General features: G+C 42.9%; 2 protein-coding genes across 4 annotated transcripts; both read right to left on the reverse strand.

The window, feature by feature from the left end:
• Window positions 1-1,552: 1,552 nt before the first annotated feature.
• On the reverse strand, window positions 1,553-4,777 carry atp5pd (ATP synthase peripheral stalk subunit d). 3 transcript variants are annotated; one of them, XM_056409219.1, is made up of 6 exons: window positions 4,700-4,777; window positions 3,543-3,673; window positions 2,377-2,473; window positions 2,139-2,210; window positions 1,823-1,885; window positions 1,553-1,737 (listed from the first exon to the last, which is right to left on the reverse strand). In XM_056409219.1, exons 2-6 carry the CDS (start codon window positions 3,662-3,664, stop codon window positions 1,606-1,608), a joined length of 486 nt encoding a protein of 161 aa, XP_056265194.1. In that variant the 5' UTR covers window positions 3,665-3,673; window positions 4,700-4,777; the 3' UTR covers window positions 1,553-1,605. The 3 variants fall into 3 exon arrangements, with proteins under 3 accessions (XP_056265194.1, XP_056265197.1, XP_056265196.1); XM_056409222.1 differs by lacking the exon at window positions 4,700-4,777 and adding an exon at window positions 4,130-4,666; XM_056409221.1 differs by lacking the exon at window positions 4,700-4,777 and adding an exon at window positions 4,098-4,666.
• Window positions 4,778-6,097: 1,320 nt separating this feature from the next.
• On the reverse strand, window positions 6,098-8,372 carry LOC130190337 (homeobox protein MSH-C-like). Its single transcript, XM_056409690.1, has 2 exons — window positions 7,970-8,372; window positions 6,098-7,391 (listed from the first exon to the last, which is right to left on the reverse strand). The coding sequence occupies exons 1-2, from the start codon at window positions 8,370-8,372 to the stop codon at window positions 6,979-6,981; spliced, it is 816 nt and encodes a 271-aa protein (XP_056265665.1). The 3' UTR covers window positions 6,098-6,978.
• Window positions 8,373-22,925: the final 14,553 nt, after the last annotated feature.

Consider the following 22,925-nt stretch of genomic DNA (forward strand, 5'->3'; position numbering starts at 1 on the left):
CAAAGTACTGACCAAGGTGAACTCAGAGGTTGACGTCAGATCATATTTCCCTCCAGCCAAAATAGTTTTGCATAATTTGCACCCACAGAGGTGTTGCCTTACTTGACCTCTCGTAAATCCCCTGGTGGGATTGTTCAGTTGAGCTGTAAACACATCGTGAAGGCGGGGAACCGCGTAACATAGAAACAAAAAGCGGAGTGATCCTTTCACTACACCCCGAGCTCGTCGGAAATGGAGCGGAAGCACACATGTAGGGATTGTTTTGACGCAGTGCTGTACCAGTTAGCTAAGCTAGCTAACGGACAAGCTAGCCAACAGGCACAGCAAGTCTATAGAATAGTGTGGCTCAATGACGTCAGACATCCAGTAAGGCCTTACTGTTTATGTCAGCGCGAGGGTAAACGAGCCATTGTCACCAGGTGAGACAAAAACGCTCATAGTGGTGTTCGCGGCGTCGGAAATATCAGAATGAAACATATTTGCTCCACTTAGGACAGCGGGCACCTGGCTGAATGACGTCACCTTAACGTTTAGTCCCCGGGGCTAACGTTGTCGCTGGACAACGGGCACGTTAGCTAGCATCCGATGCTACTCATGGCAGTAAACCGTGGTCATATGGAGGTAACACAACTACCAGCCGCCGTTATTGCTGAAGCGGATATTATGTTTGCTGCGTTTTGTTGTTTTCCTTTTTGACCTCCGACTTGGCTGCCTCGTTACTGGCCCCTTTTTCCACTGATACTCTTTACCGACCATCGCAAAATGAGACGTGTCAGTAAATGACACAACCGTGAGCTGAAACCTATCAAACTGGAAGCATGTCACCTAATAACAGGTAGGGTATTAAAGAAGGCATTCACCTGAGCTGATGTTCTCCCGTCAATCGTCACCGACTGTCAAATTCCCATATAACGGAAATAATTTGATGAAGCCCCTCCTATTTTACTTACACCAGAATTCTGGCCAATCAGCAACTGAGACGCTGTCAAATGGACCAATCATAATGCAGGACTGGAAAGAGGCTAGATCCCTCCAACATATGTAAATAAATAGTTCCCGTCCAATGATTGAGGGACACAACTAGCAGATTCATGATTGGACAGCTTCGGATTGATTGACAAACTACAACGGCATGTTACATTTCGACATGGACCCAATTCAATATTAGATGTCCAATACAATGTAAATGTAGCATTATTATTTTTTACAACTGCACCATTCTTAGTGACCAGACCTGTGTTAAACTGCATACTCAAAAATTCTGCTAATTGAATCAGGAAACGTCTCACACATCAATGAGATTGTTTAATGCCCCCAAATGCAAACAGATATATTTGATCATACAGGGGTTAGAGAAACCATTTATAGTGAATGTCAAAAAGTATAGCTTTTTTTAAACAACAAGTTTAGAGTATCAAAGTAAAACTATTGCAACATTGCCCCCTTGTGGGCCCTCCCTGCAATATGACATGGTGTATTTGATCTATATTTCAAAACAACTCGGATGAACATTTGAAAACAAAATGTATCAAATAATGAAACCATGACAAGATTTCTCTATACAATACATAAACTTTATTGTGAGGTGAGTTTCAGGTAAAGGGATTACAGATCCGCAATGGGCTTGTGGGGCCAGTATGGGTGCTTGACCTTGTCCAACTTGGTCTCAGGGAAGGTGTGGTTGAGATCCTCGATGGTCATCTCGTCGAAGGGAATCATGTTCTTGAAGTTATCCAGCTGAGAAAATGTGAAAGAACAGGTTATAACTACAGTTTTCCCAAAGTCGTCCGTGAGGTATTTTTCTACGAGAACACTGCCTCACCTTTTGCTCATACTGAGCAATGCGGGCCATAGATCCTTCAATGTAGGTTGATGCATTTTTGTTCTGTTTGGGAAAAGTAAAACTTTTACATATGACCATACAAAAAGACAACATCACAACATATCTCAGTTAACATTTTCTATTTTTACATCTCTTTTCCAAAATTCCATCTTTGTGCTTTCATGAAAAATGTCCGTTTTAGTGTTGAATGACTATCATATTTAATTACTATTGTCAATCTATTTGTGCATATAAATATACAACGATACATAAAAGTTGAAATTCAGGCAGCACATGGATTGGTGTCATCACTTACAGCTTCAGCCTCCTGTACATTGATGGTGCTCGTCTGTGTGTCGATAGGCTCAGGGATCTTCTGGGCTAGGAACTGTGTGCAGAAGGAAGATTTTTCATTTACCACTAACACAAACCAACAAATGATGAACAAACAACAAATTGAAATTCATACAACCACCAACTAAACAGATTATTTGTTTGCACAGGTAAGAAGATTTAAACTATAATATAATATTCACCATTCAATTAAAGCTCACCTTCTTTTCAAACTCATCAACCATCCCGGCTTTAGCCACTGTGCTCCTGTAGTGGCTCCAGTCAATGGTTACAGCAGCCTCTGGCAGTGAGGCCAGTCTGGTATAAACAGAGAAGACAGAGTTAAACAGTTGTATGAAGCTTAAGTTAGAAAACAAAAAAGGACAAAGAATAAAACCTGTACAAAGTCAAGAGATACAAGAATGAGAAAATGTGTCAGAAACGTAATGGCTAGACAGATGGAGCGAGACAAATACTGTAGTAAGAGGACAGTTCTTCCAGGAGACCAATCAAGAACACAATGTATTTTACTGATAACGAGGACATAAGTGGCACAACAACAAAAAAGACAGGTGTTTTAACTTTGCAGCTTTTATGTCTTCCCTTCAAACATCTCATTAAGTGCATCAACACTTCTGTAGGTTAAACATTTGATCAGTTTGACCAAACTATTTACAAGTTTTGAAGCAAACTGACCAGAACCAAATTCTAGATTCAGCCCCGATGTGTAAATACTAGGGCTGCGAAACGATTAAAATTTTTAATCAGGTTAATCACAGGTTTCTGTGGATTAATCATGATTAATCACATATATACATTTACAGGGCTCTCAAGACAGGCAAGAGCTCCGAGAAGAGTTGTTGACGAGCCCTGCATTTATAATAACTTGCTCACCAGGGGGGGGGGGGATGCAAGTGATTTTTTTCCGTCCCAATGTGCGCGCACACGCCAGCATCCGAGCTCTGGGGCACGCGAGACGGAGATGTGTTAACGCGACACGTAGAGACAGAATTAAATTAATGCGTTATTTTTCACAGCACTAGTAAATACAAAAAAGGAGAAACTGCCCACTGTAAATAAATAGTTGCCTGTGTGCACATGATCTTTTATGCATTTACATGTGATCTCTTTTTCCAGCACCCTGCAAAGCTTCTCAGCCAGGTGGACACTTATGATATGCAGCACTGTATGTGCCACAAAACAGCAGAACCCTTTCGAAAATTGTTGGAGGATAATGTTCTGCTGATCAGCAAGAAAACACATCTATTAATATTGAATTGCACTGTTTGTTGTGTTCTTTTACAATATACTAACCAACATTTTACTTCAGCACTATCAGACAAGTTGTATGTAAGCATGATTTCTACAGTCTGTTGGTGTGACTAACTTTGCAGAGATGGCATCACTGCGAGTCTTCAGAGCGTTGAACATGCCCCTCTGGTTGGGTGGGATACGCTCAGCAAACGACAGCCAGTCGATGGACTTCATTGCTACACGGCGGCCTGCCATCCTGCTTGTCTGAAAAGGTAGAAGGAAAACTTGTTCAGTCCAACCAACAAAAACATCAAAATAATTCAGAGAACGTGTGGCTAGAAAACAAAAGTGTGTACATACACATATTTTCCAATGATATATTCACTCAGTTTCCCATTTATGGAGGTGAAGCTAGCTCATAGTAAGTTGAGCAAAACATCTCTGCAATACATACTGCCTTTGTTAAGGTTCAGTTTGTTGTAGTAATTATTTTTTTCGATGTTGTCTTTGCTAATGAATTGCATCTTTATCATTTTGTGCTCCATTTACATCAGTGGGGAAAAAAAACAATAGAAAAACGTCATCTTAAATGTTAGATAATGCATAAAAGCACATATACAGCTTCCAAACTTAACATGAAGTTGAATCAGACCTCTAAATCAGTTTCAACACAAACTTAACAGCTTACATTATTAGTTTCAGCTCGGTGGGAAATGTCACCTTGATTATTAGGTGAAGCCGAATCTGGAAAAACACGTCCACTTCTAATTGAATCGCAATAAGATGCTACGTCACGATGCAGTTACACAAGTGGCAACTGTTATCTTCTGGATAGAGGTCTGACGATGAACCCCTTTTCCGTTTGTGTTGAACCTCGCAGACAAGAGGCACCAACGCAGGAGACGTCAACGTCCTCAGTGTAAAGCAGGCCCGAGGAGCTAACCTTACGAGTGAAGAATAAGCGACAGCGGGTCCTAAATGGTTCCGCGTATGTGTAAGAACTCGTATGAACGAGAAGGTGGAAACACATTTTTGACAAGAGACAGCCAATGACACCGGGGCGATGACATGTTGTTCAATTCAAGACACGCTAACGGCAGCTAGCTCCGTTAGCTGGCTAGCCAAGGTCAGTGAAGTCTTTCAGTGACGTCAGGTTTCTCACAAAAACGCCGCTTGAACGTCGCATTTACAGCTGAATCTCGTGCACAAGGACACACGGACGAGCTGCAAAGAGAGTCATTGAAACAGATCGTCGTTAGATGCTCTGTCTTCCCCCGCTAACGTACTCACCTCGCTGAACAAAGTGTAGTCTGTCAGTGACGGTGGACCAGCGGAAGTGTGTTTTCTTCTTCAGCAGCGGCAGCGGTGGCGGTGAATCTGTCCGCTACCGCCCCCTGCTGGACGGGCAGAGGACATACAGCGAGTAATACTGCCGTGTTCATCAATAGCTCCAACTGGTTAAATGTACATTTTCACCTCAGTGCTTTAAAGGGAAAACATTCAAATATAGCCCACATTAAACTGTAAGTCGTGTTCATGTGGTTTTATTTAGCCTTGAAAGGGAAACAATATATTTGTGTTGGAAAAGTGTAACAAGAATGAAAGAGCATCAACATGAATTTTGAATGTTCTTTAAACATTGTTTAATTAAAGCATAATAACTAACAGCTCACCCACTTGTACGCTTAATATTGTAATTAGCTACATTAAGTTACCCGAACAGCAGGTTAATTAGAAACGTTTAACATCAGCTGCGCCGTTTAAAAATATATATTTACTAGCTTTTTAACATTTATATATGTGTGTGTGGGGGGGGGAGGAAAGAAAGAAAGAAAGAAATATATTATATCAAGCTCATATAATCACATTGTTTTATTAAAGCATAATAACTAACAGTGCACCCACTTGCACGCTAAATAGTGTAATTAGCTATAACAGCAGGTTAATTATAGAAACGTTTAACATCAGCTGCGCCATTTAAAAACAATTAGGCTTTTGAACATTGCTTTTGAACATTTATATACATATATATATATATGAGGGGGGAGAGAGAAGGAAAGAAATAAAAAAACATTATATCAAGCTCATACTCTTTTTTTGTATTTATTTTTATTTTGCAATGAAAGGATGGTAACAATAAAGCTTGAATGCAGATGAATATTAAATATCGGCCCCTTGAAGTGTTTTATATAATTTTATGAATTATATATATATATATATATATATATTTATATTGGACAGGATATAGGCTTGTGTCAAAATGCAAATATCTTCGAAAGCAGCTATTAGATTAAAACGTCATTTATTTTACAAATGTGTCATTGAAAAGTGCCAATGAAGACATACACTTGTGTTAAGATATTACAAATAGTTAGGCTTTTTAAAAAATCTACCAGAAAATGTATTTCCAAAAGGTTCGATTATGGTCAATGTAGATTATGCAATATTGAACAAAATGTTCTGCAAATCAAAACAAACAATTATTGGTCCATTTTTGTAAGAGATACAATTAACAATTATGTGCAAACAATGTTTTTTTGTTTTTTTGGAAGCAACAGTGATTGAGGTTTGAAATGCCTGCATAACAATTATCTCTAACTCTGTGCTACCTGGGTGGATATAAACTATTCTAAATATTCAGACTCTACGATAATAAAAATAAAAAAGGTTGTACAACGAGTCAGCCAATTCGAGGTCTTGTATAATGTTTATTTACTAAAATCAGTTTTTACAAGTAACTGAACATTTGGATAGAGTGATGTACACAGTACAGATACAAAGATATTCAATAAATACCACATTTCCCGCAGCTCTTCGAGCGAGGCTGCAGGCTTTTATGAACACTACACATTTTATTTACATTTACAGCAAAATTCCTCAAAAGAAAAGCTATTATCACTCCCATAAAGGCCACGGTTTGAGAGTTAAAAAAAATCTAATACACGTGTTTTTCTAAAATATATGTTTTGCTCCATACAAAATTTAGAAATTTAGCGATGTTGTAAGGAAATACCAACATTCAAACAGCAGTTTTTACCAGAAACAGTCGATGCTTAATGAGGAGAAATACTTCAAGTGATACACTGGTCTTAAGGCACTGACATCATTTAAGTACTTTTCTGTTGCTTTCAAACCTCCGCTTCAGCAGATCCTCGCCTTCATGTCTGGATACACTTTGAATGTCCACTTTCACAAATTGCGGAGCCCCGTGGAAGCACTGGAGTGAGATATTTAAGGCATGTTGTTTAAAAAACCTGACATTTAATCTTGTAGTATATCATTTAGGCCCGTGGATCCACTACCTGCAGGACTGTCTTACAATGAGGAGAGCAAGGGAACTCGCTCAGTCCGATTACGCACACAATTACGCATCAATATGTGTCGCTAAATTAATTGTTTGTTTTGTTATTCTGGAGGTCAGAAAAAAATTCTCTACACTCCGAATTATAAAACGGTGTCCGATGTGAAGGAAACGCATCGTCCTCGTTTCTAAGTGTTTTGCCACCATGGAAGAAGACATTCTTCTTTCTTTTTAAAACCACACACACGCACACAGACACACAGCACTACTAAGACAAATAGTACATCCCATAAGTGACGGGTCCGCTGAACAGTCCTGGGACCGGCAGACTGGGCCTCGGGAAGGCGTTTGACGGGCCCCAAGCCGGAGAGCCCATGTGCGCTCCGAGGGGGAGCGGCAGCGCGAAGGCGGGCAGCATGGGCTTGGAGGCCAGTTTATACTTTTCCAGCTCGGCCTCCTGCAGTCTCTTGGCTTTGGCCCTCCTGTTCTGGAACCATATTTTGACCTGAGTCTCCGTCAGGTTGAGCGAGTTGGAGAACTCGGCTCTCTCGGCGATGGAGAGGTACTGCTTCTGGCGGAACTTGCGCTCCAGCGCCAGCAGCTGGGAGGTAGTGAAGGGCGTGCGAGGTTTCCTGTTGTTTTTGTGTTTCCTTAAAGTACACTGACTTGGACTTGAGCTCCCTGTTAGAGAACAACAATTTACAACTGGAAGATTAAAATCGACGCTTAATTGCAATGTCAGCATGTCAATATAGTCAAGTAAAAAGATATATTAATAAACACGTGTGTATTACATAATGAACATTGTGTATCAATACGGGTCACAAACTGATCACATCCAGTCGTGCACATGTTCATCGTAAAGTTGAATCCCGCTGTCACCCTTTAATATTATATTGTATATATAATCTGTAAATGAATATACAATATATTCAGAATTATATAAGAATATAAAACGTTTGACAAAGAACCAGCAGTGTGCTCCACACGCTCAGCGGTACAACACATTGACATACTGTTTCTGCAGTTTGTAGGAAACAAACAGAAAAAGTATAATGCAAGGTAAGCAGTTTGTAGAGGTGCAGGATCAATATCAATAAGATGGTCTATACAAAGTAATTATTATACATTATGGTATCTGCTGCCGTACTATTTTTTTCTTTACAGCCCTGAATATCAACATTAGAACATGACTACACATTTTAAGAAAGTATACTTGAGTTTGCAAAACTCTCAGAACAGCAGAGGGACGGACTTACGAGGCGGGGTGGAAAAGGAGGACGTCTGGTACCAAGTGCTCTGATCTTTCTCACTAAACTGCGGGCTGTCCTCGCTGGAACTACTGGAAACACCCTGCGAGCTCTCCGCGGAAACCTTGCTCTCTGCGTAAAGAGTCCTTGGAGAGAACGGCACGCCTTGCTGCCCCGCCGCAGGTTTCGGCGGCGCCGCCGCGAGATCTGCGACGGAATAAGAAGTCCGACAAGTGGTGGTCTTCTTGGAAATCAGCGACTCGACGCTAAACGGGAGGCTGATCCGCTGCATTTTGTATCCTTTCTCCGTGGTCATGTCTTTCGGCTGCAGATCCTCGCCCTCGGTATCCATTTCTTCTTTCTGATGAAGCTGTTTGGCGTCCTGGGACGGCGACCCCTGCACGGGATTCATTCTGACACAAGGAGCTTGGGGGCCATGCACCTCCGTGTGGCCCGTTAGGAGGAATGGAGTCTCCGAGGTGTACAGTATCCAATATGCGTCTCCGCGCTGTCAGCGGTGCCCAGTAGCCTTTACGCGCTGCACGGGGTCGTCTATAAAAGGACAAGGGCTGTCTCCCCTCCCCGCTCCCACCAATCAGCACGTCGCGGAGGACCCGTGACGTCTGCGAGTGCGGCTCTGATTGGCCCGCTGCCCTCCAAGGGGGAGATCAAGAGGACTTTGAAAGGAAGGAGAAGTTAATCATACAGACCCCATGCGGCGTGGAGCTATTGATGGCCCTCACAAAGTAGCTTAGACCAATTTTAGCGCAATTAACCAGTGGGGAGGATCTCTCTTGACCATTTACATCCATTAGCCGGCCAATACATCGGAACGTTTCTTTGAATTATTCTGCTACTGTAAAGCTGAGCAGGAACTAAAGAGTCACATGTCAATATCAAAGTGATACTTTTATCAAAGGAGAAAAACACACAAAGAGAGGACAACAAAAAACGGTCAAATGTATTCAATGAACTGATTAAAATATAATAGGCACACATAATTACAGTTGTAGGCAATAAAAACATACTGCGTCAGTGTATATTATAATATATATATGCTAATCAAATGACTGCGGGGGAAAAACGAGTAAAACAATGCAGCTGAGAATCAAATAAGAAAGCATGCGTGGCCAGGGTTGATTTGGAATGACTGTTGGTCACACAGCATTATAGCAATTTAAGGCCTGTCATGAGCTCTTCTCGCTTCACAATGGCCTCAGTTGAGAAGCAACAGGCGTTTTCTTTCTCCAGGTCATACTATTTAATAAGCCAGACAAGTTGTGTTTCGCCAGGCGCCAGGCTCGGCAGGATCAAAAAGGAAGATACCTCGGGGAGAAAAGGCAACGGTTAACTCCACTTAACCAATTGTCCTCCAAATATTTCATAGTCCGCTGCATGGAGCTGGGAGGAAGCAGGGCGCAGGCAGTTAACTGTTTCCCGTCTATAGTCGCACACTGAGGCGGTGGGATTGAATTCATATGGATATGTTTTTATTAAAATGATGACGGTACAAAACTTCCATTGCCATTGAGTTCATCGCGACACCATCGTGGGCTTTGCGTCAGGTGAAAAAGTCATTTTTGTTAAGTCATTAAAAAAATGTATTTAACTAAATTAATTGCTTGTGAATTTTTATTTTTTTTAAATGCAGGGGAAAAGATGTCAGAAGTATTGTGCTTATCATTTGCAGAATAAAAAACTTTATATAGTGGCTAATCACTTGATTTTAAGTCTTCAGCTTCCTTGTTGCTGATTAAGTTGAAGTATCAATATACAGTGTAAAATGTGTCTTTTTACAAAAGAATCCTGCATTCAAAATGTCACTGCGTAAAAAATGCAAAAGTTAATCCGCAAAATGAATACCTATAGTATTATAAGCAACATTACACATTATGTAGCCATGACATTATTTTTCCCAGTTACATAGATAGGTTTCTCATATTTTTACTGTTTGTTGATGTTGAGTTTATTCTAGATACGTTATATATTTGGCGATTAAAGCTGCAATTCAATTACATTAAATTAAATTCAGTTTATTTTATATAGCCCAATGTCACAAATTACACATTTGCCTTAAAGGGCTTTACAATCTGTACACATACGACATCCCTGTCCCGCAGGACTTCACATCGGATCAGGAAAGACTCCCAAGAAATAGAAAACAACTTTCACGGGGAAAAAAGGAAATAAACCTTCAGGAGAGCAACAGAGGAGGATCCCTCTCCAGGATGGACAGAAGCAATATAGATGTCATGTGTACAGAAGGAATCATTACAGAGTAACAACACATTCAATGAATATGACAGATGAATAGTTCATAGTATAGGCGTGGACCACGATCCAGACCTCCACAATCCATCAGGCAGATGGAGTTAGAGAGGAGGAGTGGGCGGGGCATCAGCAGGGCCATGGCATCAGACCCAGCCAGTTCCAATGGACTCTATGAGACGTGAAGTTATAAGGACTCCGGGGAGGAAGCAGAGTTAGTAATGTGCAATAGAGAGATGAAAATGCATCCATAGATAGAGAAGAGGAGATAGGTGCTCAGTGTATCCTAAAACATCCCCCAGCAGCCTATAAGACGAAAGCGGCATATCAAGGGGCTGGACCAGGTGAACCTATAAGAATATAAAGAGGAAAGTCTTCAGTCTACTCTTACATGAGACGACTGTGTCTGCCTCCCGGACTGAAGGTAGAAGCTGGTTCCATAAAAGAGGAGCTTGATAACTGAAGGCTCTGGCTCCTATCCTACTTTTTAAGACTCTATGAACCAGTGGCGTCCCTAGGCTAAAAAACCCGGGGCTAAAGCCCCGAATGTTTTTTCATTAGCCCCGAATGTTTTCAACCAAAAAAAAAAAAAGATTTGGTACACAAGTGGTTAACACCTCCAGGTCGCACGTGACGTCATTCACCAAAAACAGCGGAGTCAGACTGGCAGCAGGCGCACGTAACAGCAAGCTGCTGTCTGAGAGTGTTTCTATGTCTACAAATTTCGCTGCTTCACTCTTCTGGGCTAAGCCCAGCGCCGATCAAAGATAACGCGCATCGCTCTGCCGTGATACGCGCCGACACATCCGCGCCCACAGGTGAGCACACTCTCACTCGAAAAACTCACTAGCCAAGTAAAATAACTTCAGTATTGTCAGAGTATAACATCAAGAAGTTGCAGGTCATCCATGTTTTTATGTCTTTAAGACATGCTTGAAGTTTAGTGAGCTGGTTGGTCTCCTCTGGTTTGATCAATAGATATATTTGAGTATCATCTGCATAACAATGAAAGTTTATGGAGTGTCTCCTGATAATATTGCCCAAAGGAAGCATGTATAAGGTAATTAAAATTGGTCCAAGCACAGAACCTTGTGGAACTCCGTGACTAATGGTGGTGGTCACCGAGGCTTCATCGTTTACAAATACAAACTGAGATCGATCTGATAAATAGGATCTAAACCAACTTAGTGCGGTGCCTGAAATGCCAATCGACTGCTCCAGTCTCTGTAAGGATGTGATGGTCAATGGTGTCGAATGCAGCACTAAGGTCTAACAAGACCAGTACAGAGAGGAGTCATGTATCTGCTGCCATTAGGAGGTAATTTGTAATTTTCACCAGTGCTGTCTCGATGCTGTGGTGTTTTCTAAATCCTGACTGAAACTCATCAAATAAACTATTATGACATAGAAAGTCACACAACTGATTTGCGACCACTTTCTCAAGGATCTTATCCTATCCAAATGTACACCAGGGCATACAGCGGTTTCCAAGGCCACTCTTAATGACAAATTGGGACTGGTTGAGGGCAAGAGATTATAAATCTTGCGTCTAATAATTAGAATCTTTTCATTGAAGAAGTTCATGAAGTCATTACTACTGAGGTCTATAGGAATACTCGGCTCCACAGAGATGTGACTCTCTGTCAGCCTGGCTACAGTGCTAAACCTGGGGTTGTTCTTATTTTTCTCTATATTACTGATGAGTAATAGGATGCTCTGGCATTACAGAGGGAACTTCTTATATGTTTAAGACTATCTCGCCAAACTAAGCAGGATTCTTCCAGATTAGTAGAAATCAATCATATTTATAGGCTTATCATATGTTTTGTAAATAAAGTCTTATTACGTAAAAAAAAGCAAGATGCATGTTGGCCTAAATGATATATCTGCTTGTGTAGTGAAGTAGATTAATATAAATTGTTGTACTCCATTTAGATTGTTATCCCATAATATGTCCCTTCCCCTATATCCCTCCCAAGTAGCTCGTTGCTTTTCCAACGGGAACTTTAAACTCTTCTAAACAGCCTTTAAATTCTTCCTTTCCAACATGCACACTGCGGCCTCCCGGACATCATCGGCACAACCCGACACAAGAGCGCGCCGCACTCATCACCACAGATAAATAAATATATACTATTGAGAAGTGATTAAGAGAGGAGATGGATTGAACCGTGCCATGTTGTTAATCCGAGAACTTCTCTTTCCCCCGTAATTCACTTCACCAAATTACCTCCAACAATGCATACTTAACTTATTAGAAACCACAGGCATGTCGGTTGTGTTCGGCGAGCCTATCACGCAGCATATGACTGTCATGCAACAGAAATTAGTGAAATTAGATGTTGTTTCTCAACAAATGATTCCAAAAAAAAGTAGACTGCATTCTTCATTGAGATCACTAACGGCCGGCCTCGTGCGAGCCCTCGGGGGCAAAGAGATGTTTACCCCTCATCAAGTAAGAGGGGCAACCTTGGTTTGATGATTCAACTTGAGTAAATCCTGATGTTGAGTGCACTCCTTATATCTGACAAAGCCGGCCCTCTGTCTCCTCACACACCGGGGCCTCTTGTCACCCAGCTGGTTTGGGTTTAAATCCCATCGACCGTGTACCCTTCCCTCGGTCTCATCTCGGTGGTGTTTTGCAAGAAAGGGGATGAGAGTCGGCCCTGTGGAGCACGCAGACTCACACAGAGATTCATCCAATACAGGTACGTCCAGAGATACACGAGAAGTACGGTTACCGCTCCTCCCCTGGTGTTGAGGGCAGTGTATTTAGCTCCGGGCCCCCTTCTCATCTACCCCAAAAAAGACATTTCTGTAACAGCATGCAGGCGAGTGAACTGTGTCAAAAGACGTTAGTGAGTTTGAAAGCAGATCCATCCGTCAAGGTCGAAGCACTTTCTCCCCCTCACCAGAAATAAGAACTTCTTCTCGTGTACGTGCGTGGGACACTTTCAATACTTCGATTCTTCGATGAAGCCACTTTTTGGCGGTTTGGTAAAGAAGCGACGTGAGGAAATAAAATCTCCTAATCTAAGCGGACCCAGCCGAGGCCGTATACTCTTCAGGTGGGATGAACGCGGACTTCGTGGGAGTCCAGGCGAGCTGGTGTCTGTCCTCCATCAACAATGTGTGAATTCCCTGCTGTCGCGAGGCCCTCCGACAAACAAACCCATCATTTAGAGGAGCGAGCGAGCTGCGGAACCCAATCCCTGTGAGATGTGTCGCCGGTTTGCACAAAGACTTTTAGCTATACAGGCCTCGACGAGATGGACACTTTGCCGACTTGACGGCGCAGACTTGACGGGGGGACGAGTGAGTGTGCATCGTCCCGACGCGCCACTCCCACCTTTCTGCCAGGAAGGATCGAGGTGGTTATTTCTGCGTGAAAGCAAGAGGTAACTGTTTATCTTTCCGTGAGTTGTTTTAATTTCCTGCCTCTGTCAACACCTCGACTCGTGTGCCTTCCTCACATAAGGCGGGCAGCGCAGCACTCTCCATTTAACAGCAGTTTAAATAGCAGTTCTTGCGGCTGCTCGACGCATGTGGAAAAATATCTTGACCTTTTCATTTGACTTAACAAGTTCATCTAATCCACATCAGACCCGCTTCAATCCGGCACTTAAACGCTGGTTTGACGTTTTCAGCCAAAGCCACTTCCTCTTGTGGCGTCGCAGCGCCCTGTCTTTGAATGCAACGCAATGAGGGAACTAGTCGCGCCAGAAGCTGCCTTCATCACGACTTTGTTTCGTGGACTGTAAAAAGGGAATCTAGGGATGGAGTGTCCTGCGGTGTTATAGCTGCTGTTTTTAAACTCAAACTTAAACACAACAGGGCTTATTTCTTTCGACTGCAGGGGTTTTCATTTGCATTTTGAGCTCAGGCTGAAATTAATGTTTGCTCATATACTGATGGCAACATTAAAAAAGCACACGATTTGCCTCTCCTGAAAAAATGGTGTATTTTTTGGAGAGGGTTCCTCATGAACTCTATATTGCCAATAGAGGAAAAACCACAAGAGGTGACAATGCAATCGGTAATTTTGTCAGGCTTGCCGTCTGCCATAGAAATCCGCATTCTTGAGGAAAATCTAGAGACAATGCGAGTGGGCGAGTTAGGTTGATGACTGGGGATGAAGGAACTTTGTGTGGCTACTCTGTGGTCTCATTCACAAACCCAAGAATGTCGCCACAATCTCATACGCTCTGAGCAGCCAAAGCTGTGATGCAGGAATTTTGAGGCGAAAAAAATACAAAACAAGGCAGCAGCATCACTTTTCTTTTTTACTACTGGCTTCAACTCACAGTGAGGCCGAAGCCGGCAACTGTTGTTTAAAGTACAGCAATTTGGTTTATACAATAAGAAATATTTTGCCCCTCATAAGACTGTACTTGTTGTTATTTAAACAGGGTGAGGAGAAAATAGGACATTTGTCGCAACCGATTTTCTTCTTTTTGCGAAATGTCCTCACTAAATACAATATTTTAATCCCTCTCTGTAATTAAATGCAGGTACATTCACAGTTCTTGGCAGATATATTACATCGATATAGTTTGCGGATGTGTCAAGAAGAAGAAAACAATAATAATCACACCAATAATGACAGAAAGAATGTACAAGGTAAAATGTGTGACACTTAATTGTGGAAATATAATTATTTCCAATTATCAGACAGTTCATATCAGTGCTGCATAATATTTAATCCTGAAAAACTCACTAAATAATTTGGTTACAGTGAAATCCTAACCTTTCTGATATTTTTTTAAGGGTAAAATAGATGTTACTCCATATTTGTTGCTTTTGACTCTGAGAACACATGTAGGTATACATTTAAATTTGCTCCGACCATAACTTCCTTTACTTTAGTTTTCAATGACAAAAAAAGTTTGCCACTTGTTTCAGCGCTTAATTCAGAATCTAACTCGCCATAGAAATCTTTTGTAAGTCGACAAAAGCCAAAAGTCAAAGTGGTTGAATGCAGTGCAGATCCAAATTGGCAATGCCTGTCTGATAGTAATAATGTTATTGCAGTCACCAAAGGTCAGAACAAATGTGTGTGTTTGAATATCCTGAGATTACAATTTCAAAGTCCTCCCCATGAGAAGTCGAACAATGGAGAGGGTGGGAAGTTTAAAAAGCGGGGTCTCTTTCAAATAAACAAGCATGGGTTGATCCTGAATAGGGCCGCTACCGAGCAGCCGGATTGGTTCTCAGAACATTGAGAGGAGCGACTGTGCAGGCTCTCCTCCTCCTCCTCTTTCTCCTCCTCATCCCCAGCTCCCAAACCAACAGATGTAGTAAACACAAACAACCTGATAGGGCTCGACAACTATAATTTAGCACTTTGCTCCATTTCTTTATCCCACCTTTTATCTCCTCTGTGCTCCCCCCCACTTTGTTCCCCCCGTTGAACCGAGCGTGGACGGGAAAGTAGATGGGGGGTAAGAGCCCCCCCCCCCCTTTTCTGTGCTATTGCTTAATGAGCCTGAAAATACAATTGCACTGTTCTGGTTGTGAAGGTAGCCTGCAGGCTGTAGTGTAAATTAGCGGCGCGAGGAAGCCCAGAGGGCTGAGTCTTGCTGAGCGGCCAGAATAGAGGGATGCGGTGAGAGGGGGAAATCCTGTTAGGGCAGTGCGTGCGGAAGAACCACGGTGCGTTTGAGACCCGACTGGAGGCGAGCGGGCCACTTGTTGCAGCGGGCCGACCTCCAAGACTCGCCGCGTAAGATCCATGGAAGCTGCGCCACAGCCATGCGTACTGGCATGCCATTATGTGAGATGCCAGTTGTTTGTCACATTTCAAAGCCATAATTCCAGTTTGTTCCACACAATGGCTCTTTTGAGTCGCTGCTACAATCATCATTCAATTCAATTTTCTATTCTTCTGTAATTCCACGGCGAGAGTCGAGAGCCGAGAGTCTCCCACACTGCATATGTCCTCTCGTGAGCTCGGCGTGCTCTTTTGACCGCTCCGCTAGGCATCTGCTGCCCATAGCCGGCCCATATCTGCATTCTAATGCACATATCCTGCTGGGATGTTAACTTTAGGCCCTCAGTAATTGATGGCTTCCACACTTCAGCCGCGTCCCCGTCTCCCCCCCCCCCTTTTTTTCCCCCTCTCCCTGCCGATTGTTGGTATATCTCTGTGGTTTGGGGGTCTTTCAGTCAACCATTGTTCTTTTATGGAGGAATTATAATAGACTAAAGGAGAAGGAGAAAAGAGAAAGAGAGAAGGGAGAGTGGAGGGGGGTGGTGGGTGGAGAGAAGGAGGGGGGGGGGGAGAAAAAGAGAGTCGCTGCTGATATTTAGTGAACTCCGAAGGGGGAGTTTTTTCATTCTCATTCTGCAAGTTTGGCACATGCCTTCTGTTACTAAGTGGCAGTGCATTGAAAGAGTGCCTTGCATTTCCCATTCTGCGGCTCTGCTAGGTGCCTAGACTTACAACCCTGGCAGCTGTTGGGCCTTCTATGCCGCTATAGACTCCTCTCCACAGGTGAGCTCCCCTACCAAACTCACAGTCTCCACTTCACTCAATAGGGCCTTTTTCAAGTCTTCTATCAGAGGGGGGGGGGGGGGGGTGACTTTATGTGTGCCACTCACAGGAGCAAACATTCATGGTTCTCAAGATGGCAATTCATGTTATTTATCGTGTCACACATGCAGCTTAAATCAGCACGGGGATGATTTATATCTGGTTTCAGAAACATCTTCTCAAGCTCAGTGCGATGCAGGAAGTACACATGCCTTTTTTAAAGTTTGTATATACAGTTTACATCATCCACAAACAAACAAACAAACACAAGCATCATAGAACAAACAGTGTTTCTGTCTGTGGCAAAGAGATTGCACATTCTCCAGGGGGCGTGTCTTACGTAATTAACTCTAAACAAAAGCGTTGAAAATATTATACAGCAGCACATTTGAATAATAATAGTTAAAAAGAAAAATGATATGTCATTTCCCAAAAGTGTTCAGCGATATAACGTTGTATACAAAGTTCATGGGACATCAAGTGGCCAGTGGTAGGGTCTGTGTTACAACATGGCCACGATAACATAATAAGTTAACAGCCATCGGCTGGATTGGCAGACCGCTCTAAATGTTGTTGTTGTTTTGCTTCGGTCCAGTTTCAGCACCTTTATTCTTTTGAATCCAGTGGCAGAATATTCTGTTGTTTATTTTCTTCTTCTTCTCTTTTTTTTCCTTCTCTGTGATGCGAGCTGTTACATATTACTCCTGAGGTGTGGTGCCTCTTCCCTCAAAGGCCTCCACTGTTTCCCCCAAACCGCTGCCAAGCTGGGCTATCTTTTCATTTGGTTACTTAAGTGTAATTGCTCCCCTTTGAAGCCTCAGAGAGGCAAATCATTTGCTTTGGCCCCGGGGCAGTAATGGTCACCGAGCCAGCGACCCCCTCCCGGTCCGAGAGCGTCGGAGAGACCGCGAGAGGCCAGCTCCCATACGGAGAAGAAATAATACGGCCAGGGCCGCTCAATTTCACCTCCCTTTTCATCCCATTCTTTGAAAACTTTTTATTAACAACAGCTTTCTCTCTCATACCGGGGCGCCAGGAGAGGGGAGGAGAGGAGGCCGAGAGGTGGGGAGGAGGAGGAGGAGGAGGAGGGGGTGGCGGGTGGGGGGGTAGGTGGTGGCATGAGAGGATATCGGCAGCGGGGGAGGAGGGCGAGGGTGGGGGGGGGCGGCTGTCCCCCTGTAGATGTCTGCCGGATTCTCACACACTCACATGCACACGCATACACACACACACACACACACACACACACAGATCTGCGCACACACACACATCATCAATAGTGACAGGTCAAGGAGGCATTGAGAAAACAGCCTCCCCCTTCCCTCTCCCCCACGGTTCACACTGCTAAACAGGGACTCATGTTTCATATGCCACAGGCCTCAGCGCTCACGCACACACACACACACACACACACACACACTGGGATTCCTCATCCATGGCAGTTTATCAGTGGGATTCTAAGTGTGTTTTCTAATACAAATATGTAACTGTGTATTAGACCTGTATCTTTATACCTGCTTCACGTGTTCAACATCTGAGAATGGATTTGTCTTGACTTCAGAATGACTTCCCTCAACCTATGACAGCCCGCGGAAATATACAGCAACGTAGCTCACAAAGAACCGATTTAATGCCGAAAATTACTCCCCCACTTACTGTAATTGTCACAATTCTGAGCACATTGACATTGTAATCTCATAATAAGGTAATGGGGGCTGAAACTGTGTACAGGAGGGCGATTAGAAGGGTGTAGCAGAAAAGAGGGGTTAAAATGTCAGGGGACAACATTTATGTCCAGACAATTGCGTATTGTAGGTTGTATCAATGAAACCAGGCAAACTTATAGCTGATATGTGTTTTCTTTTCTTTTTTTATCTCTATGAAATGCGTTTTTTATGACAAAAATAACATATTTCACAGAGAGCAACTCGCCAGGCTTCAGATACTGTATTCAGATGCCATATATAGCGTCAGCGAGAAACGGTGAAGCCTTCTTTAAGAAAGAAAAAAAAACGGATTACTTCTAAATACCATGAGTTATCTTCAAGACACGGTGGAGCCAAATCAATGTGGACAGCCGTCCATAAAAAGCCAACCTGGTTATGAACGCTGCGTTTTACTTGTATCATTTTGACTTTGAGGTTTTTTAAGAGAGAAGCATTCCCTGCAGTCAGGCCAGATGGTAACAATTCTTAGACATATTACGAGCTGCTCTCTGCCAAATAGCATACCTTTGGGCTATGTTTTCAGTGGGCTATAAAAGCCAATAATGTAATTTTGATCTATTTTATCAGATATCACCCCGGCCTCGGCTACATTTATATAAGACACAGTTTAAAACAGGACGAGAATTCTCTCTGTTTTTCTTTTCACTCTATAAGTGCCTGAATTTCAATATCTGACCCGCTGCGTGGCTTTGCTTGTTTGACTTCTGCGTCGGAGCCAAAACAGTGAGGTTAGCCTCCATGTCGTCAGGCATATGGCCCTGGGTGTATGTAAAAGTACACGTTACTATAGCTGCGTGGTTGTCCACAAAATGACTGATGCAGGCCAGCGCCGAGAGAAGAGGGGATCCTTTGTGTAAACACTTAAAAAGCCCGACCTTGACATCCTTTAATGCAACGATGACACAGTAGCAAACTATCCCAGCGCTGCGCCCCACTCCCCAGCGGTCTGCCTTCAGCTCCATGACTCACCGCTGACCTTGCATTAGCTTTCCTGCACTCCTCCAGACCCGTTTAGGGAAATCTTATGGGACTGTCGCAGATTTAAGCATTTCACATGAGATGGTTGTAACTTTAAACACACCTGAAATCTAGCGTGAGCTCGCACAAACCCACACACTCAACAGAGCCCATGGGATTACGTCCCGTCTGCGGATATTTCTCCCCCCGTAACGGCTACGAAATGTGATCGCCTCGGAGAACAACCACAACAAGGTGGGACGATCGAAGACATTAGCTCAGGTTTTCCATTGTGAAGCCTGTTGTTTTTCTTCTCGTCCGATCACATGCACAACTGGAGGCCTGCTGTGTGGAATTACTCGCGCTAATGGCGCGACACACTTTTGTTGCAGGAAATCGGACAGCCGCGCTGTAAATGCTAAAGCGGTGATTAAAAAACCCAAATTGCATCATGATGTTGGGCAATGTGGCAGATAGGGGGAGAGGGAAAAGGGCTCCGAATGAAGCGAACAGGATTATTGACCCGTTCTGGGATGTGTACACGCGTCTATTTGGATTTCTACGGAAAAATAAGACTTTTAAATAACTTTTTCCAAATCTGGAGCGGCTAGTAAAGGCTAATTAAAGATTGCAATATAAACTCTGTAATTTGTTTGTCTGCGGGGTCATTAAGTGTCCCCCTGACTTGGTTTAATTGGATACAAACTGCAGTTAATGAGACAAATAGTTAGCTGTATATGCCTGGGTGAGTGCTGGCTGTGGACGCTGTGAAGACTCAGCAAGTCAATTTGAGATATCTTTGTACTCTGTAGGGGAGAATCATTGGCTGGATGATGTGTATTAAATGTGTTTTAAATTAGTTTGATTAGCAATGATTAAAGGTGGACGACGAATACCTAAATCATGAGGAAGAAAGGAAGATTTGTTTGATAAAAAAGAGAGAAAAAAAGCCAATATTGCAGTGCCACTGAACACAGGGGAAAACAGTTTGCGATCAAATAGCTGCACGCAGCAGTGTTTAATCATATCTGACCTTTTCAAAAAACATGTTCTTAATTTAACATCAGAGGGAGTAAAGTATAGTGTACGTTATTCTGAGGTTTTATCTCCTTAAAGTCATATCCCTTCCTTGCTTGTGGTGCTTGTTAAAAGCCATGGTCGATAACAAACACAATTTTCCCGTGACAAACCGAATGCGACAGGGCAGCCTTATTGAGCAGTCTGCACAAAACTGTCTTTGTCTCTCATCTCCAGCGGCCAGTTACAAAGCCGAGCTTCCCCGACGACTGAAGTCTGAGTTAACTAAACATTTTTTTTTCTCTTTATCCCCTTTTCTCTCTGTGAATTTGTGGTTGTGTGCAATCCTTTAACGAGCTCCATCTTTGACCTGGGTTGTATGTTTCCACAGATGTCATGTCTTGTAAGTCAAGGAAAGGCTTTAATGTCCACATGATTTAACATTAAAGGAAAGTATTCCAAAAAAAACGGGGCTCTGTGCCAGAGGAGTAATAATATCCCCGTAAATGAGAAATTGTAAATGCTAAATACATCCTACGGATCCTGGGAATAGAATGGCAGCAATGCTGTGGAAACTGAGAATAGTTCAGCCTATAATAGTTCTCCTCATTTTATTTCTTTAAAACGATTCTGAAAGGCGAACCTTTATACGTGCATCCAAACACACAAGATGATGTAATTGCCAAAACAGGGATTTGACTAACTCTCCCCAAAATGAAAGCCACTATATGCTGCTTTTTTGTTTACATTGCACACAATCAAGATTTATCTTTTTCCTCCAGCAGCTCTGCTTCTCTTTTTTTTTTGCTGTAAATTTGTTCTGCGTGTTTCCTGTTAAAGCACATGACTTATTCTTTATTCCTAACTTCAAATTGTAAGGATGAAAAGAAAGAGACGACAAGGGGGGAAAAAACGGAGAATGACTTTGGCTTGTGAATGCACACGCTTGCCACGGCATTGTTTGAGGCTTTTGCCGACCCGTAATCAAATTTGGGAAGGTTTGGAAACCTATCGTCATGGTGCTCTCCAGAATAATGTCCAGTAAAAAAACTAAAAGAAACACATTCACCACGCTGTGCTGAGCTGACTTTTTTAGAAAAGAAATATGTCCCACCAAAAGCAATTCCCATGCACCATGAAAAACTTTCCTATTACAAATACAGTTGTTATATACTTAAATCTGTTTATTTTGTCCTATTGCTCCAGGGTTGTTTCTTTTTCAGGAAACCCTGCTTAAATTAAGTGTGATGGAACACATGTGTCCCTTATCAGGGGCACACATCATCTACTGTTAGCCTTTTTGAAACGACACCGGCTCCACGGGATAACTGGGCTTTAAAGGGGGATTCTCCCGTGGTGCCGTTCCTCGTGCCTGTCGGCGTGGATCAGCTGACGCCCGCCGTGTCTATAGATTTGTCATAAGTGATCATAAGTGGTTGTGCATGTAGTCCGAGGCCCCTGGCACACAGACAGACGCACTGCTCTAAAGTGTGTGACTGAATCTGATCAATTATCTGGTTCGTCTTTGAAGTTGTACACTCTCTGCAAATAGATGATTTTGATGTTTAAAAAGAGGCGAAATCTAAATAAAAAGTGTGTCTTTATTTGTCTGATTTTATTAGGATAATGATGATGATCGCCAGAGCTCAGTGGTCATTTTTACACTCCATCAAACACACTCACACACGCACGCACACGCACGCACAATCAGCTCGTGACTCAGTGGCTGCTCTCCGCTGACATCTCACAATGGTCCAGTGTTTACGGTCACGCTCCGTTTGCGTCACGTCAGCAAAACAACAATTTGCACCCCGCAAGTGAACAGAATACTTCACAATTGAAGCTTGTGACAGCGAGCCCTTTATTGTTTTGATTTGTACTCAGAAGCAGCAGAAGGAAAAAGATAAAAGTGTATCTCCCTCGTTACGGGCATTTTTTTACATTTATCTCCCTCTTTACGAAGGGGAGTTTTTCTCTCGGAGGCCATTGTGACGAAGACGGGCCGAGCAGAATGGAACATTGATTCCCTGCAATCATCGGCTGTCGTCTTTTGTCTACACTGCCCCGCTTTGGCGTACACTCCAATCATCCCTGAGCACTGACTCCTTTGAACAGATGAACTATGTTGACCCCCTTTGATTTTGTTTATTTCCTTATATGATTTGTTTATCTCTTTGCATACACTTTCCAGCGACTTAAAAGCAGAACATTAGAAGCTCAATCACTGCGTTGCACCGAATAACCCCGCAAACACACATGCTTTAGCTTTTTCTCAAAGTAGTTTCGGTTAACTATGGAGATCTCCTAAAGCGCACTCTTAATAGCACTGGACTTAGAGTAAGATTTTACTCTGGCGAGAGTGAGGAGCTGCCGGAGGCTCAGAATAACTGCGTGAGCCGTCAACAGGAAGAGTGTGCTTCAGGACTACAGGCCAAGAGCTTTAATTGGCAGTCTGCAGGAATTT

Source organism: Pseudoliparis swirei, chromosome 24 (genome assembly GCF_029220125.1).
Source record: "Pseudoliparis swirei isolate HS2019 ecotype Mariana Trench chromosome 24, NWPU_hadal_v1, whole genome shotgun sequence".
In the NCBI taxonomy this organism is placed as follows: domain Eukaryota; kingdom Metazoa; phylum Chordata; class Actinopteri; order Perciformes; family Liparidae; genus Pseudoliparis; species Pseudoliparis swirei.